The following is an 18,179-nucleotide window of genomic DNA, read 5'->3' as shown; positions in this document are numbered from 1 at the left end:
GAGAAAAGCCCATCTCCACACTGACTATTTCTCAGTTAGATATTTTCAGCCACTCTTCAATCACAGGCTGGGGTAATTTTAGCAACCAGGGAGTGGAGAGCGGGTAACTGTTCCATTTTGCTTTCAAAGTGCTTGATTTGCTCAATTATGAGCGCCCATTCATCCTGTGGTTCAGCAAGTGGCCTTGAGGGGACAAAAGCCATGTGTTCCCAAGAGAGAACAGCGCCCGGCCTTGCGGCTTTGTTTGTAGAATCCCCCGAGCTACTATCTTTAGACATGCGGGGCTTCGTTACTGCAGTGTTTTCCCTTGGTTAATGTTTTTGTTGCTGCTGTTGCTCTGATTTTTTTTAATTCACTTATTTGTGTAGACAACAAGAATGTGTTGAGTGCCCAACCTCGCGCTAGGCACCAGGAGCACAATAAATGAAACAGCTGCAATCCCTTCTCCCTTAGAGCTCACGGCAAAGATAGAAGAGTAGACAGGCAATTCCAGCGTTTTCACAGGAAAGTCCATGGTGCCGTGGGAACCCTGCTACAGGCCACAAAACAAGGACTCACAGAATTGGAGTGGTTGGACGAGCCCTGCGCAGGAGGATACACCACTGGCCTGTCTATGGGATGAGTCCCAGAGGTCCCTGGCCACAGTGCAGCTTAAGGTGCACCTTCTCCTAGGCACCATGCCTTGGTTTTGTTCTTGCAGCTATGTCGACATCTGTGATCCCCAAATTATGCAGATGGAGATGTTTAGAGCAGCTAGATATTTGAAGAGCTGCTCCACTTTTCTAGGCCAGCAGTTTCCAGGTTATGATTGAAGTAGGCCTCTGATTCTAAGAGGTGCTTTGGGGCTGCCCAGGAAGGAAAGTGCCAAGCCAGCAGGACTTCACCCGGAGCCACCTGCTCTATCTGATTTATATCCAGATACAATTTTGTTTGAAAAATAAAGGGATTACCTAGATGCCCATCAAAGGGGGAATGGATAAATAAAATGTGGTCTACGCACACAAGGGAATATTGCTCGGCCTTGAAAGGGAAGGAAACTATCCCATGCCGCAACCAGGAAGTAACTTGAGGACATTATGCACCGTGAAATAAGCTGGTCAGAGAAAGACAAATAGTGCATGATTCTACTTAGATGAGGTACCTAGAGGAGTCCAATTCAGAGGAACAGAAGGTGGAATGTGGTTGCCAGGGACTGGGAGGAAGGGGAATGGAGAGTTATTGTTTGATGAGTACAGAGTTTCAGTTTTACAAAATGAAGAGTTCTGGAGGTAGATGGTGGTGATGGTTGCACAACAATGTGAATGTCCTTAAAAATTGTTAAAATGGTAAATTTTAATATGCTACATGTGTTTTATCAGAGCAAAAATTATTTTTTAAAAAAAGGGACTGGTTGTTTGGGGAGTAGGGAGGAGAACCACAGATTTAGGCCAAATTCTGAGATTACAAATGAGGCAGCTACAGCCCGAGAGCAGAAGGGCTTCATCCAAGGTCACTCTGGTTGGGCAGCCCAGCTGGCCTGAAACCCAGGTGTCTACCCATTCCCCGTGCAGCGCTTGCTTCTCACAGATGCCTGGGGCCTGTCTGGTTCCACGACCTGGATGCACAGAGTCAGAATCACAAGCTGTGGCATCATGGCTCTTGGGGAAGAAGAGGCAGGGCACTCGGCTGCCACCCTGTGCCTGCCACCCACCGGCCAAAGACCTGGGGCCTCTGTGAGCCAGTGCCCCTCACAGGCTGACCTGTGTTTCTGTTGCAGATCGCATCCCTGCTCAAGGACAATGAGCGCATCCAGTCCACCCAGACTGTCGCCCCCAACGATGAAGACAGCGACATCAAGAAAATTAAGAAGGTCAGTACTATCCCTCTGGGTGACCTTCTTTGGAGCTCTGTCTTCAGAGAGCCAGCCCAGGGTCGGCAGTATCCACACCACAGCCCCACTGTCCTCAGGGCGTGCCCCCCGTCCCCCAACCTCAGCTCCAAAGACAGACCCCACACACCCTTATCCCTGAAGGGTACCCTGTCAAGTCATTTCTTCTGGTTATCCCTGTGGGGCAGATTGCTTCAGCCCCATTTTATAGATAAGAAAACTGAGGTTCCACAAGAGGAAGGAGTAGGGAAAGCCAGGACAGAAACCCAGGCTGGGACTCTCAGCTGACCGCTTTCCTCGCATTGCCATTCACCTTGCCAAGACCCCCAGGGCCACCTCTCCACTGCCACTCCCTGGCATGCCACCCCCACTGCCATGTACACGCCACCTCTCACAAGTACCTCCTGAGTCCCCAGCAGACCCAGCATGGTAGTCCAGCCTTTTTCAGACCTCACTGCTTTTACCCTATTAGAGTTCAGGAGGGACAAACATCTCAGAAGCTACCAGGGATCTGCCCAGTGGCCAGGTAGTGACATACCATGGGCTACCCTGTGGTGGTGTGGCAGAGGGAAGGAGCGTGGGCTGTGTTTGTAGCTTGCCAGACTCAAGACATGGGAGCCTGACTCACCCTAAGAAAAACAGGTGAAACCACAAAATCCTATTTGTTGAATGCGTAAAAGGACCCCAACGTCATCCCTAGAAACTGCAAACTGGCATCCCATGGGCCAAGTTCAGCGTACCAGTGTGTTTGAGATTTTGAGATTTTCATCCCACATGGAGGGATTTTTTTGGTTTACATTTTTAAAAATTTGTTGCCAGTGCTTTAAAAGCTAAACACATCACACAAAAATCTGGATTTCTGGTTTCTCAAGAATAGAAATAGCTAACATTAATTAACTACTTTCTATGTGCCAGACATTATTTTAAGAGCTTTATGCAGATTAATTCTATCCTCACTAAAATCCTCTGAGGTTTATTTATTATTTTCATTTTACATATGGGGAAGCTGAGACACAGAGAGGCAAAGGAACTTGCCCAAGGTCACACAGCTAAGTATTTACAGAGTAACATTCAAACCCTGGTGGCCAAGCTCCAGAGGCTATGCTGCTGGGACACAACATCTCCTTAAAAAGCAGAAGGTCCAGCAGCCCCAGGCCACCTCCTGCACATGACAGCAGCCAGCCCAGGCAAGAGGTGCCACCTTATGACATCCCCCACCCCCAGCCAGCTTCACGCACCTCTAGGAACTGCCAGAGCCCCACAGGCATTGGGACTTGCCACCAAGGTCTGAGTCAAGTCCCACCTGGGCAGAGACGCCCTGACCCGTGTTCTCTACTACAGCCCCAGTGAGCTTCCCAGCTTACCCCTGTATTTGGAGCATTCTGGTTGGAACATTTTGTTAAAGGCTAGCTGAAATCCACCACCCATCACTCTATTTTCACCCTCCTGGAGCCTCAGAGTTAGCCCTTCCCTCTTTGAGAAAGCCCTTCCTATCTTCAGAGATAGCTCTTGGGGCTCGGGCAGGCCTCTTCTGTCTACGGCACCCATCTCTAGCCAGCAGGTCTGCCCCTGGACAACTGTACCTGCTGTTTGGAGACAATGGTCCTTTCAGTGGAGAATACTGTATGAGCACCTCTGCCTGACCTCCAGTGGCTCATCCCGGTACCCTTCCTCCCAGTGTGGACCGTGAGCTTGCACACAGCTCAGACGCCCCTTGATTGGAAGCCTGTACAGCTTAAAACAACTCTCTGTGTGTATGTCAATCAAGGCCCTTTCCCAAGTTCTTGCCAACATGAGGCCACTCCAAGCAGCCCAGCTCCAAGGCAACTGAGTTAAATGTGTCTCTGTTCATTTCCCTACTGAGTCAGGAGGAGAGGCTCCAGGCAGGCACCAGGACTCAGAAGCCACTGATGAGGGCTAAGTATGAGATTAACTAATTTTCCATGTTCTGTTCAATTTGATAATCACCCTTCTATCCAGAAGAGCTTTAATTGAAACTTCTGAGCTTTCAGGCAAGTCATTAGACAAGACAAGGCATGAGCTGTGCCCAGCAAGGCCCTGCAACCCTTTATCCTCGGGTGACCTCCCATTATGGAGACATGGAGCCACATTTTTCCTCCTCCAGCAAATGCTTCCAAAGCAACCCAGGGGTCTTGTTAAACTGCAGAGGTCTGGGGTGGGGCTTGAGAATCTGCATTTCCCATAAGCTCTTCAGAGATGCTGATCCAATTTGTGGACCACACTTTCAGTCTAGCCATCATCTCTTTAGCCCCATTTTACAGATGGGAAAACTGACTCAGGGCAACCAAACAAATTGCCCTGTATCATGTGGGCAACAGAGCTATGCCTGGTCTACATCTGAGCTCTTTTTGCTACGTGCCTGGCATAGGAATAACAAAGCCTTGGTCCCTACCCTTGGGGAGCTCACAGCCTGGAAGGACAGGAGTGGTCCAGACTCCCTGACAGGAGCCTCTCCCCACTGGTCTTACTGCTCAGGTGCAGAGCTTCCTGCGGGGCTGGCTGTGCCGGCGGAAGTGGAAGACCATCATCCAGGACTACATCCGGTCACCCCATGCTGACAGCATGCGCAAGAGGAACCAGGTGGTGTTCAGCATGCTGGAGGCTGAGGCTGAGTACGTGCAGCAGCTGCACATCCTTGTCAACAATTTCCTGCGCCCGCTGCGGATGGCCGCCAGCTCCAAGAAGCCTCCCATCACGCACGACGACGTCAGCAGCATCTTCCTGAACAGGTGAGCACCCCTAAAAGTTGGCCAAGGCAGGAAGGAGACTAGTGGGCATTGGCCGCAGCTAAGCTTTAACACACTGTCTCATGTGGTTCCCACCGAGTGCAGATGGGGCCCAGAGAGGACAGAAGTGCCCAAGATCACATGGCTAGAAACCACCAACCCCAATAATTGTGGGGTCTGGGGCAGGAGCACAAATGTAGGCTCACAAAGTATAGGTCTAAACCAGTGGGCCTCAACTGGGGCAGTTTTGCTCCCTGGGGAACACTTAGGAATGTTTGGAAACATTGTTGATTGTCACCACTTGAGAGAGGTTGCTGTTGGCATCTAATGGGTAGAGGCCAGAGGTGCTGCTAAATATCCTACAATATGCAGGACAGTTCCCCACCAACAAAGAATTATTCCAGCTACAATGTCGATAGTGCCACAGTTAAGGAACCCTGGTTTAAATGTTTAAGAGTTATAAATCAAGCTACAAAACATAAACTGAAATACCTTATTCTTCGACCTTGATACCATCATAATGACCTGGAGGCCAGGTTGAAACTTAGAATTCTCAGATGCCTTAGAGTTCTGCTGTGGACCACGCTACCCACATGTCTTACAAAGAAGTCACTTCTCCCAGATGGTGACCCTGGCATTAATATGGGGCTTGTGGTTCTTCAGAAGGCTGCGCTGACGGCTGCTCTTCTGCTGTCGACTTCTTTTTAAAAGGAAGTGGTTTAAATGAGCTTTCTGGTGGGTGATAAAATTGTATAAACTAGATAAAAGCAACAAAACAGCATGCTATTTACAATGGAATGTCATCTAAGAATTCAAGTAAATCATTATGTTCCCCTAGATGTTCATTCAACTACATTTCTTTTCAAATATTCAGCATTCAGTCCTTTCACTAATCTCAACCAGCCTTTTCTCCAAGCCCTCTGCATGAGTATTTGGGACCCAGGGCCACCTTCCCTGTGTCCTCCTCTTCCCCCTTTCCCTAACAGTGTGATGTGCTGAGTTTGAGGGGACTGTGGAACACCGCAGCGTGGGGATGTATGAGACTGTGAGTCAGACATGAGTCTGAGGCTCAGGTGAGAGATTGGGCTGAAGAAACTGAAAGTCATTGGGGTGGGACAGGTTGACACCATAGATGTGGGCAAGGCATCAGAATATGGGGGACATAGAGAGAAGGAAAGAGAGAGAAGCAGGCAGGAGGAGGAAAATAGCTTTTGGCCTCATGAGACCTTTTCGAGACTGAATCACAGGGCCCCACAAGGCTGCTTTTTAATAGACATGTTGATCACAGTTCTTAGACATTCAATAAATGCTTTTATGCATTGACTAAAACAACAAAAAAAAGAATTATGTGTGTGTGAAATCAGGTAACATTTAACCCAGAAAGTGGGTTGTTTAGATTCAATGACTTGAAATTTGAATGAAAAATGTGAAGAACGTGTTCCTTGCTGAGCAAACCCTGGATAGCTCAGCTGACTTCACATATTCTCAAACACAAGCCCATCTGTAGGTCTGGGTGGAGCCCAGGGGACTGCATTTCCAACAAGCTTGCAGGTGCTGCTGATGCTACTGGTCCCAGATGGCACCAAAATGGGAGGCTTGAGATAAACAGAGGTGGCTGCCTGTGTTTATCTCCACCATGACTCCTTATTTGAGGTTTACTTCAGGAGGCAGTAGTGTAGTTCTATGTTGTTTGTACTTTTTTTGCATTTTAGGTCACCATTGCAAACTTTTGGTGACCATTTATCATCATCACTAAGAGGTGTCCTTTTGTGTTTGTTACCTTTTCGTAGTTTTATTATACTTCATTGATTCATCTGAAATAGAATTCTTTTGACCTGGAATCTTTGGTAGAGAATATTCATGCCAGCTCACAGCATTTGTTCAAAAGTTGTTCGGAAAAAAAAAATCACAACATGGTTTTATATTTTATCTTCAAAGAACTGAATGGATCAGGTCAGATACCTTTAATGGAGAACAAATGAGAAAGAGGAAAGGGGGATTTTGCCTTCTCATGAAGCTGATATTTTCAACAATGACCTTAAAAAGAAACATGATAGACCTCAAGATAGACCCAGGAATCCTTCAGCAGGGCAACTGGAAAGATTTACCTAAATCTGTTTTTCCCTTTCTGTTATCAATACAAGGCAGTCCATAGGGTTGGGTCCCAGCAATGATTAGGGATGGAAGGAATGGGTTGGTAGCCAGCAGCCCCACCAAAGGCAAGGACACTCATCCACTCACTCATTCAACAAACAAGCAACACAGAGTGTCTGGCTGCGTGCTGGGTTCACATATACAGAGTGAGCCATGCAAACCCCACCATCGGGTTGAATGATCCAGCAGATGTTTACCATGAAATGTGGTGAGAACCACCAAAGAGGCTTCCTGGAGGAGGTGGTGTCTGAGCTTAGTCTTTAAGGACACGAGAGAGTTTACAGGAGGAGGAGGAGGAAAGAACTTTCCAGGTAGAGAGAACAGCATGTGCAAAGGCCCAAAGATGAGAGTGGGACTTGATTCTGGAGGCAGGAAGGAGCCATCAGACATTTCAGGCAGAGAATGTCATGGTCAGGTCTGTTGCAGGAAGCTCAGCCCCTCTGCCATGTGGAGGGGCACTCCTTGGGGAGAGTGGAGGATGGGAGGCTGGTAGAGAGACTAAGCGAGCATGGAGGGACTCCAGGGCCTGAGCAGGCATGACTGCCCAGCACATGTTTGCATCCTGCCAGCAGAGGCAAATGTGCATCTGAGCGCACTTCCCTGGTGCCTTGTAGGGGGCTGGATAACTGAAGGCTGGTGGACCCAAAGGCAAAAGTTCGGAAGAGTAATGAGATCCCCATCACAGTAAGAATTCAGAAGAGTAACCCTTTGTCAGAAACATCAAAGAGGTTTAGAAGTTTAATTAGATGCCCTTTAAGATCCTCCAGCTCTGAATAGTGACACTATGACTGTGATGCTTTCAGGGCCTCCTGGGCAGTGTGCATGCCTGCCTAGAACAAAGATGAGTGGCATCCTCCACAGGCTTCAGCCTGAGAAGCTCCCTTACCCATCCCCATCTCCCCAGGTAGCCACTTCTTCATCCCAAGGATGCTGCTCATTTCACCTTCTTTACGATGGGCCCAAGGCCAACTGTTGCCTACTTTAGCAATCTTGTTGATCCCAGGAAAAAATAGCAGCAGCCTGATCAATTCTCAAGACCTCTAGAATATGGACTCTAGAGGTCATCAGAAAAGGCTGCCCCAGGAATGGTACCTGCCTCTTACAGGCACTGAAGGATCAAAGAAGAGACTTGGTGTAAAGTGTTTAGCACAGAGCCCAGCATAGCCCAGGTGCTCCATAATAATGCACCCTGCAAGAAATCAAAATCAAATATAACATGGAAGGAACACTTCTGACTCATTTTACAAAGTCAGCATTACCCTTATATCACAACCAAATACATCACAAGAAAACTACAGCCCAATATCCCTCATGTGCATATATACAAAATAGCAAAGTGAATCTAGCAGTATATAAAAAGAGTAATACATCCTGATCAAGCGGGATCCATCCCAGGAATGCAAGGCTGGTTCAACATTGAAAATCAGTCAATGTAATTTACTCTATTGTCTTCCTAGATTAAGTGAGAAGACCTGGTGGTTATATCAATGGTTGCAAGTCTGATGAGGCTGGTTCCTCTCCTCTACCCTGGTCCCTGTTCTCAAACAGGTGCAAGCCAGAAATCTTTCCTTCCCCAGGGGTCAGGGTGGGAAGCAGGAGTTGGAACATGACTGCCTCCAGATCATCCTCACCTTATGCATGGTCACTTAGGGACAGCACAAGCTTCACTATCTTAAGCTCTATGCTTTTTTGCAAACATAAGGAACAGCCGGAATTATTTTTTGTGACCTTAAAACAGCCCCCACTCAGCACTTTGCAGGATTGAAGCTTCTGGACTACACTTCCCACACTACAGCAGGGCTTTATGGGACCTGCATTGTGCTGGGCTCTCTGCCAGCACTTGGCCTGCAGCTTTCTGATCCTCAGAGGCACCCATGAGGCTGGAGCCAGGATCAGAGAGGTGGCAGGAAATGCTCAATAGCACACAGCGAGTGGGGGCAGGCTGGGATTGTAACCTAGATCTGTTTCATAGTAAGGCCCCAGCTTCCCCCTGCTGCCTTGTTAAATAATGGGCTGGAATTCTCTCCAGCAACCCATTTTCCTTGCCCCCACTGCTAATGAGTGTGGGTCATTACAGCACAGGTCTGGGCATGCACCCTCTGTTGGAGAACTCCCCCTTGTGTGTGAGCCCCACCTTTTCACTTGATGTCCACGCTGTGGGGGCTGATCCAGGACATGAACCTCACTGCTCTCCCTGCCTCAGACCACAGCACAGAGGTCTGTGTGTCATAAGCCACGGTGGAGCTGCCAGCTCACTTGCTGGAAAGCTTTTTCATATGTAGCTGTCCCCTAGATTTGCTTTTAGGCTGAAATATACAGCCACATTAGAAACCTGATGCTAATTTGGTGATTTAATTTACTAAAGCTCATTTTAAAAGGTCCTTGGGAAGAGAGAAGCCTCTCTCCAGCTTGGTAGATTCATTGAGGATGTTGCAGAGCTGGGGAGGGTGTTAATTGTGTACTTCTCAAATAGGGGGGAAAAGATCTTTGAACTAAACATTTGCAGCAGGCTTTGTTCAGCCAAGACAATAAGCTTAGAGACGGGCTATTTCCCTTTAATAAAAACCATGCCCAGCACCATGTGCAGGGAACCACAGGTGTTGCCCATGACAAGAGGCATCCTGTCCCAGTGGCAGATGGTTTGTATCTTGCTTCCTGCACTGACTGATTGGCAGTGGCTGCCTGGAGCCCTGAGCTGAGGGAATGATGAGGTTCAGCAGGGGAGCATGCCACAATCAATTCATCCTGTCTGCATGGGCTGGAGGGTGACAAGGGGCAGGCCCTGGAACCCATGATGAGTGACTGGTGCAATGCAACAGGCAGGGTGTTGGGGCAAGAGTGAAGGGGCCTGGTTCTGTCCTGCTCCTGCGCAGCCCTATCTGCCTTGGACTGGCCTTGGGTACGTCATGCCCCTTTCTGGGCTCAGGGAGGGAACCAGGCAAAACGAACATGTCCTGCAGTCAGGCCACTTCTCTGGCTGGAACATTCTTCCTACCCCACTCTCCTTCCAACAGCAATCCTATTCTTTGTTCATGTCTTTCCTTGGATGCCATGTCCCTGACCACCCCCACATCCCTTGCTGCCATTGGCTTATGTCCCCTTGTCATGCTGTCCCAGAGCCCCTATGCTTCTCTTTGTTGCATGCATCACACTTAAATAAAGATTTCTTTTTGTGTCTAGGTCTCTCACTATATTAACTGTTCAATATGAATGGGGACAAGGCCATAGATTACAGCTGCACCAGCTGTGAACTGCACAATTCTGGGAGCACCATTCACATTGCACAGGGGTGGGTGGACTTTATTCTGTAAAGAGCCAGATAGCAAATGATTTAGACTTTGTGGGACATATCATTTCTGTTACAACCAAACAGTCACAGATAATCCAAAAACAAATGAGTGTGGCTATATTACAATAAAACTTTTCTTTTGTTTTCAACCATTTAAAAATGTAAAAATTATTCTAAGCTCTCAGGCCATACAAAAACAGCAGCTATGCTAGATTTGGCCCATGAGCTATAGTTTGCCAACGCCTGACATACACTAGGCTGTGAATGGTGCCCACTAGATTTGTGCATCCAGCAGCCTTGATGGGAACTATTTCTGTTTTTATCATTGCTGGAGTCAGACACAGGGAGACCATTGTCTGAGCAAGTGCCTGACACCTAGTAGGTACTCAATTACTATGTGTTGAACGAGTGAATGAAACACTAGTTCTGCAAGATGTTATTAGGTATTCCACCTTCAAGGGGTCATGTAGATTTGAGAAAGGTGCATGGTATATTCCCCTTAGAGAGTTGCAATGAACTGGCATTTTAAAAGAATCAATAATTTTTATTTAAACTGTTATAGAACATATGAGAAAAGTGGAAAACTTCTCAATTTTTTTACCAAAACTTGATTTTAAAAATAGCACATTTGTGTGTGTACAGACTCTCTCTCTCTCTCTCTCTCTAGCTCTCACTCTTGCTCTGATAAGTAGAAGAGCTATGCCAACAAAGGGGGTGGTGAGAGCCAAGGGAATGGCCTGTGCAAAGGCCCTAAGGCAGAAGAAAGCAAATCCAGGGAACAGAAGGCCAGAGTGGTAAGAGGGCATAGGGAAGAGGGAGTAGCCCGTGAGACAGACAGAGGCAGTTCCCACCAGGCATTGAAGGCCAAGTTAAGGCCACTCCCCCGATTAGATTCAATTTTTAAGAGGTGAATCCACTATGTGGAGAATGGGTAGACCAAGGGCAAGAATGGAAGCAAAAGACCAGTTAGGGGCCCACTGACAACGGTCTAGGCAGAGGTGACAGGGGTGGCAGATGCAACAGACAGGAGACAGCAGAATCAGCAGCTTTGATGGAGTAGATATAGGGATGAAGGGGGAGGAGGTGATAGGTGATTCCCAGGTTCTGTCTGAGAGGCTGGTGGGAAGGGCTGCTATATGATGAGAAGAGAAGAAGGAGAAGCAGCTCTGCGGGGTAGACCCGAGGCCAGGGTCAATAAAAAAAATCCTAAAAACTATTAGGAGTTCATGTTGTTAAAATATAAGCAAAATCAGGCTGGGCACAGTGGCTCATGCCTCTAATCCCAGCACTTTCGAGGCAGAAGGATTGCTTTAGCCAGGAATTCAAGACCAGCCCGGGCAACATAGGGAGATCCCATCTCTACAGAAAACTTAAAATTAGAATGTCATGGTGGTACACACCTGTAGTCCCAGCTTCTCAGGAGGCTAAGGTGGGAAGATCACTTGAGCCCAGGAGGCCGAGGCTACAGTGAGCCGAGATCACACCACCATACTCCAGTCTGGGGGACAGAGCAAGACCCTGTCTCAAAAAAAAAGAAAAATCAGTAGCTTTTCTCTATATCTACAGCAACCACTTAGAAAATATACTATGAGAAATAGCAACAAGAACATAAACTGTCTAGGAAGAAACACAGGACCTATGTGATGAGGCATCAACAAAGACACAGTAGAGAGATGCACCTGGATGAAAAGATGTGTGTCGTAAAGATGTCATTTCACCCAAAATATTCTGTAAATTTAATGTAATACCAATCAAAGTGCAGCCTAGAAAAATGATTTTAACGTTCAATTGGAGGAATAAATGCATATAAACAGATAACGTTCTTAAAAAACAACTAAAGAATTCCCTACCTGTAATTAAAGTATATTAGAAAGGCTTATAAATATATTGTAAAGTAATAAAAACAACCTAAGACTAATCCAAGATCAACAAAATAAAATAGAAAGTCCAGAAAGAGACTTAAGCATATATTAGAATTTTTTTTTTTTGAGACAGGGTCTCACTCTGTTGCCCAGGCTGGAGCGCAGTGATGTGATCTTGGCTCACTGCCAACCTCTGCCGCCTGGGCTCAAGCCATCCTCTCAACCTCCTGAGTAGCTGGGACCACCGGTGTGCACCACCATGCCTGGCTAATTTTTTTATTTTTTGTAGAGACGGGGTCTCCCTATAGTGCCCAGACTCAAGCAATCCACCTGTCTCAGCCTCCCAAAGTGCTGACATTACAGGCGTGAGCCACCTCACCTGGCAAGAATTTGGTAACTATGAAAAACCAGCCTAGTAAAAAGCTGGTATATTTGATTAACAGAATTAACAATTGGCTAACCAAACTGAGGGAAAGGCTATGTCTATCTCCCTTATTCATATCGTACACCAAAGCAAACAATAGTTAAGTATTTACATGTAAAAATGAAACAATAAAATAATATATACGTGAGTATGTAAGCAGTCTGGGAGTGGGGAAAGATATGATTCCCGAAGCCAAGCAGAAAGAAAATGGTCTGCCTTACAAGGAAAAATGGAAAAACTTCAGAATAACACCAGACACAAAATAAACAGGCAAATAGCTGAGCAAAGATGTCTACAACATAGATGTCAGACTATACATTTAATATAGTTATTTAAAATTAATAAGAGAAAAGATTAATGAGAGAAAATAGCAATGAACATGACTAGGCAATTTTTTAAAAAGAAATACAAATGGCCAATATATAAGAAAAATATTCAACCAACCCATTAATAATTTGATTTTTTTAAGCAAATCAAGTCAAAATGAGATAATTTTTTTAGTTGGCTGGGCAATGATAGTAATTTCTGAGTAGTAGGATTACAAGTGAAATTCTTTAAATTTAACCTTAGAAATGGAGGCTTCATCAACTATATTTTTATAATTCTAGCTTATGATGTTCCTGATATGCTGCTACACAGGCATGTGCAGTATTGGGATATAAGAAGGTTCATTTCCTCCCTGGTCCATCCTCAACAGCTGTCTGCTGTGCTGAAGCTGTCTGGGAATGGCTATCCTAAGTCTTGCCATGGCAGTACTCAGGGTTATCTAAAAGGATCTAGATATATGTCAAGATCCTATATATCAGGGGTCCCCAACCCCCAGGCCACAGACTAACACTGGTCTGTGGCCTGTTAGAATCTGGACCCTGCAGCAGGAGGTGAACTGTGGATGAGCAAGCAAAGATTCATCTGTATTTATAGCCACTCCCCATTGCTCACATTACCACCTGAGCTCCACCTCCTGTCAGATCAGTAGCAGCATTAGATTCTCATAGGAGCACAAACCCTATCGTGAACTGCACATGTGAGAGATCTAGGTTGTGTGCTCCTTATGACAATCTAATGCCTGATGATCTGTCACTGTCTCCCATTACCCCCAGATGGGACCGTCTAGTTGCAGGAAAACAAGCTCAGGGCTCCCATTGATTCTACATTATGGTGACTTGCATAATTATTTCATTATATATTACAATGTAATAATAAAAGAAATAGGCCAGGCATGGTGGCTCACGCCTGTAATCCCAGCACTTTGAGAGGCCAAGGCAGGTGGATCACCTGAGGTCAGGAGTTTGAAACCAGCCTGGCCAACATGGTGAAACCCCGTCTCTACTAAAAATACAAAAATTAGCCTGGCATGCTGGTGCGCACCTGTAATCCCAGCTACTCGGGAGGCTGAGTCAGGAGAATCGCTTGAACCCAGAAGGAGGAGATTGTAGTGAGCTGAGATTGTGCCATTGCATTGCAGCCTAGGCAACAGAGCAAGACTCCACCTCAAAAATATAATAATAATAATAGAAATAAAGTGCACAATAAATGTAATGCACTTGAATCATCCTGAAACCATCCCCCCACCGCACCACCCCCACCACACCATCCGTCTGTGAAAAGATTGTCTTCGACAAAACCAGTCCCTGGTGCCAAAAAGATTGGGGATGGCTGCCAAATATGGCTCCCTCAAGAACCCCTGGGAGTCCCCTGACCTGACCTCCTTGCCTCCCACCTCAGGTCAGACATTCTTCCCTCTCTGCACTCTTATGCACCCCTGGGTTGATCTCTTGCTACTGGACATTTTGAAGGGTCTTCACATGTGGACCCCAAAATTCTTAAAATTGGAACATTTATCCATTCAACAAACTCATTTGGGGATCAAGCCAGACAGAAACCAGCCTTACCAAGGGTCATAAGAAGTTGCTATACCTGGAGGGACTCTTTCTCTTGGAACTTTAGGGAGATGACAGACAATTCACAATACTGGCGGGATCTACACTCAGAAGTGAGAGCTCAAAGTCTTCTCTGCTTGGATTTTTAAGTTCACATTGGCTTCAGTCTTTCTCAGTTTTCCTTTTCTTCTATGTTTTCTGTGGCATGCAGTTGCTAGTTTCACCCTTTCGCCTGGAGGTGCTGCGTTCTGTTCTGTTCTCTCTCCCTCCCTTTCTTCCTCCCTTCCTCTCTTACCTCCCTCACCCCTTTCTCTCTCTTGCTATCTCTCTCACATCCTCTTTCTCCCCACCCTACCTTTTTCTCTGCAAAGCAGGCATGCGCAGGACATTTCACATCCCTCTGGGGTCCTGAGCCTCTAACCTCTGAGCCCCCTCCATCCACTGGCCCCTGTGCCCTGCCCCCCACCGCCTCGATGCTGGAGCATCTCTGTGCTCACCAGATGTCTTCCACCCTTGGCTCTCATTGTGCTGAGACAGTGAGATGGAGGAGGGCTGCCTCAGAGCACAAACTGCTGGGAGAAGGGCCAGCACCCCAAGGGGGGAAACACCAGGTGCCTCAAACAGCCAAACAAAGCACTGGAGAAACAGAGGTGGGAGGGAGCCCAGAGCACACCGTGGAGAATGCCGCCAAAGAAAGACAGGAGAACATTCCAGGGACAGAGAGGGGCCGGCCCAAAGGCTCAGGGCTGTCCCTGACTCCTGAGGTACTCACTTTCTCTCTCTGGGCCTCAGTTTTCCTATCCATAAATGGAGTGTACCACAAAGAGCCTAGGGGGCATCTAGGGGAAACCCCCACGTCTCCAAGGTGGTAGGAGCTAAGGAGCAGGGGAGAAATGATTGGGCAGGAAGAAATGGGGGTACCTTCAGGAAGCAGCAGAAGCCGCCTCGCTCTGGTGTTCTCTCAGTCCTCACAGCTTGTCCTGGGAGAGGAGACGCCCGGACTGTGTTCTGGGACCAGCTGCTTGGGGAGCAGTGGGTGGAAAACGGGTTGGGGGGAAGGCCCGGCAAATGTGGCAGCCTGTACCCAGCCCGCGCTAAGCTGCCAATGAGAATACGAGTTCAGCACGTTATGTGGCGACAAAACAGGGGCTTTGCAAGCAGCGGGACTCTGGGTCTTTTGGCTTCTCTGACTTTGATTCCAAACAGCGGGGGCGGTTACTGGGTGTTGGGAAACTAGCGTTTGCCGAGCATCTCCTGTGCACTGGGCACTCGAATTGTCCCACTGCTTCCAGGGGCTTCCTCATTTCACCTTCATATTTTACGCGATAGGACTCGAGGCTGGGAAACCTTAGGTAACTTATTCATGGTCTCACAGCCGGGAAGGGGCATCAGGCAGATTTCAGCCCCTCTCTGTGCTAATCCCAAACTCTAGCTCTTCTGTTGATCCATGGCTTTTACTCGTGTTTGCCAGAGCCCTGGTTTCCTCCAAGAAAACTTGGGGGAGGGGGTGTGGGGCCCAGCAGGCCAGGATTTGAGGAGACAGAGGCCGCTGGCCAGAGCAGCTCCCTGCCCTCTGCTGGCCCGTGGATGTGCCACCCCATGCATAGACGAGCCTGGGCTTGATTTAATGCTGTGCTGTCACCATCTGGGAATGCTTAGTAGTTCTTTAACCAGGGGCCTGCATTCTCATTTAGCACCAGGCCCCCCAGATTATATCATCCATCCTGCCGATGCATTTTTCACGTAAGGTCTCGCATGAGAAAAGAGTTCGCTGCTGAAGTCACGCAGGAGGTTTGGGGACAGTCACCTCTGGAGGAGCAGGAAGTCCCTGGGGCAGAGGTGACCCTGTGCTTTCTCTTTCAGCGAAACCATCATGTTTTTACATCAGATCTTTTACCAAGGCCTGAAGGCCCGCATCTCCAGCTGGCCCACGCTGGTCCTGGGTGAGTAGTCAGCCCTCACTGAGGCCCCCAGAGAAGTCCCCCTCCCGGGGCCACCCCAAAAGGCTGGGGCAGTTTTGTCCTTCTAGAGCATAATAGAGTGTCACTTTTTAAAACCCACAGAATCCCTCAGAGGGGGCAGAAGAGAAAAGACAAGTTGGCAAATGCTATATTTCTAAGAGGAAATGATATATTTTTAGTTTCCTATCCACTTTCCCCTTTTATAAAGAATGTATACACATCCATTTCAGAAAAATTGAGAACCCATAAAAGTAGAAAATGTTTAAAAATATCAAGCATAGTTCTGCTTCCCAAAGATAACCACTATAAACACTTTGGTGTGTTTTCTTCCAATTTTTTTCTGTGCATAGATCTTGGGTTTTTTTCCACTTTACATAATTGCAAACATACTGAATATAGAATTTGTATCTTGCTGTGTGTTGTTTTTTTTTTCTTTTACTTAGCATTATCCCATAAGCATTTTCTCATGCCAAAAGCATGCTTTATGATCGCTGTGTAATACTCCACTACCCATGAAGGCACTGTCATTTATCTAACCATCTGCTATGGTTGGCTCTTAGAGTTGTTCCAATTTTTTGTTGTTAGAAATAATCGTCTCTTCATGAGAAATTTTCTCCATATTAGAGATCATTTCCTTGGGGTGGGTTTCCAATGAGCAGAATTGCTAAAACAAAGAATCCAAACATGTGAAAGGCTCTTGCTTCATACATATTGTCCCATTGTTCTCCAAGATGGCTGCACTGCTCTAAGTTCCACAAGCAACAGACAGAAGAACCTCCTGCATCTCACCCTCAACCTGTACCAAATGTCTTTCTTTTTTGTTTCACTTTCTTAATTTGATAGATAAAGGTGAGTGTTGGTGTCGCCTCCACGATGGAGGCAAAGAAAGTGGCCTAGGGAAGTAAAGGAATAGCAAAGGCTGCATAGGTGGAGGACACAGAGCGGGCCCAGGCCTGGCTCTCCGGAGCTCCCCTGCCTTCAGGCATGGAGGCTTCCCAGGGGGATGTAGACCCTATTATTTTTCTCAAGTCAAAGACCCGTGCTTTTCTCTAAGGTCAAAATAAGAAGTGTCCTTAGAAAGATGGGGTCCGCATATTCTGCAGTTGCATTGTTGAAGACATTGTGCATCAGGTGGTCAGACACCCATCACATGAGCTACCATCTAGAGTTGATTACAAGGAAACCATGTTTCCTTTCTTTTTTTTCTTTTCTTTTTTTTTTTTTTTTTTTGAGACGGAGTCTCGCTCTGTCACCCAGGCTGGAGTGCAGTGGCGCAATCTAGGCTCACTGCAAGTTCCACCTCCCCAGTTCACGCCATTCTCCTGCCTCAGCCTCCCGAGTAGCTGGGACTACAGGCACCTGCCACCGCGCCTGGCTAATTTTTTGTATTTTTAGCAGAGACAGGGTTTCACCGTGTTAGCCAGGATGGTCTTGATCTCTTGACCTCGTGATCCGCCCACCTTAGCCTCCCAAAGTGCTGGGATTACAGGCGTGAGCCACCGCGCCCGGCCCATGTTTCCTTTCTTAAATGGGACTTATAAGAAGATGTTTTGGCCAGGCGTGGTGACTCACGCCTTTAATCCAGGCACTGTGGGAGGCGGAGGCAAGCAGATCACCTGAGGTCAGGAGTTCAAGACCAGCCTGGCCAACATGGTGAAACCCCGTCTCTACCAAAATTACAAAAATTAGCCAGGTGTAGTGGTGCACATCTGTAGTCCCAGCTACTTGGGAGGCTGAGGCAGGAGAATTGCTTGAACCCAGGAGGCAGAGGTCGCAGTGAGCCGAGATCTCACTACTGCACTGCACTCCAGCCTGGGTGACAGAACGAGACTCTATCTCAAAAAAAAAAAGAAAAAGAAAAGAAAAAAGAAGAAGATGTTTCAAGGCCAGGCACAGTGGCTCACGCCTTTAATCCCACCACTTTGGGAGGCCAGGGCAGGCAGATCACTTGAGGGCAGGAGTTCAAGACCATCCTGGCCAACGTGGTAAAACTCT

At 47.3% G+C, this 18,179-nt stretch overlaps 1 protein-coding gene across 1 annotated transcript in view; it reads left to right on the top strand.

The window, feature by feature from the left end:
* The window catches only part of RASGRF1 (Ras protein specific guanine nucleotide releasing factor 1), a 129,737-nt gene that overhangs the window by 38,964 nt on the left and 72,594 nt on the right, over positions 1 to 18,179 (top strand). Inside the window, exons 4-6 of the mRNA XM_024232549.3 lie at positions 1,757 to 1,849; positions 4,364 to 4,617; positions 16,087 to 16,166. Coding sequence (XP_024088317.2) covers positions 1,757 to 1,849; positions 4,364 to 4,617; positions 16,087 to 16,166 — 427 coding nt within the window. The remainder of the gene's footprint in view (positions 1 to 1,756; positions 1,850 to 4,363; positions 4,618 to 16,086; positions 16,167 to 18,179) is intronic.

Source organism: Pongo abelii, chromosome 16 (genome assembly GCF_028885655.2).
Source record: "Pongo abelii isolate AG06213 chromosome 16, NHGRI_mPonAbe1-v2.0_pri, whole genome shotgun sequence".
In the NCBI taxonomy this organism is placed as follows: Eukaryota; Metazoa; Chordata; class Mammalia; order Primates; family Hominidae; genus Pongo; species Pongo abelii.
This window is presented reverse-complemented; position numbering and strand designations above follow the sequence as displayed.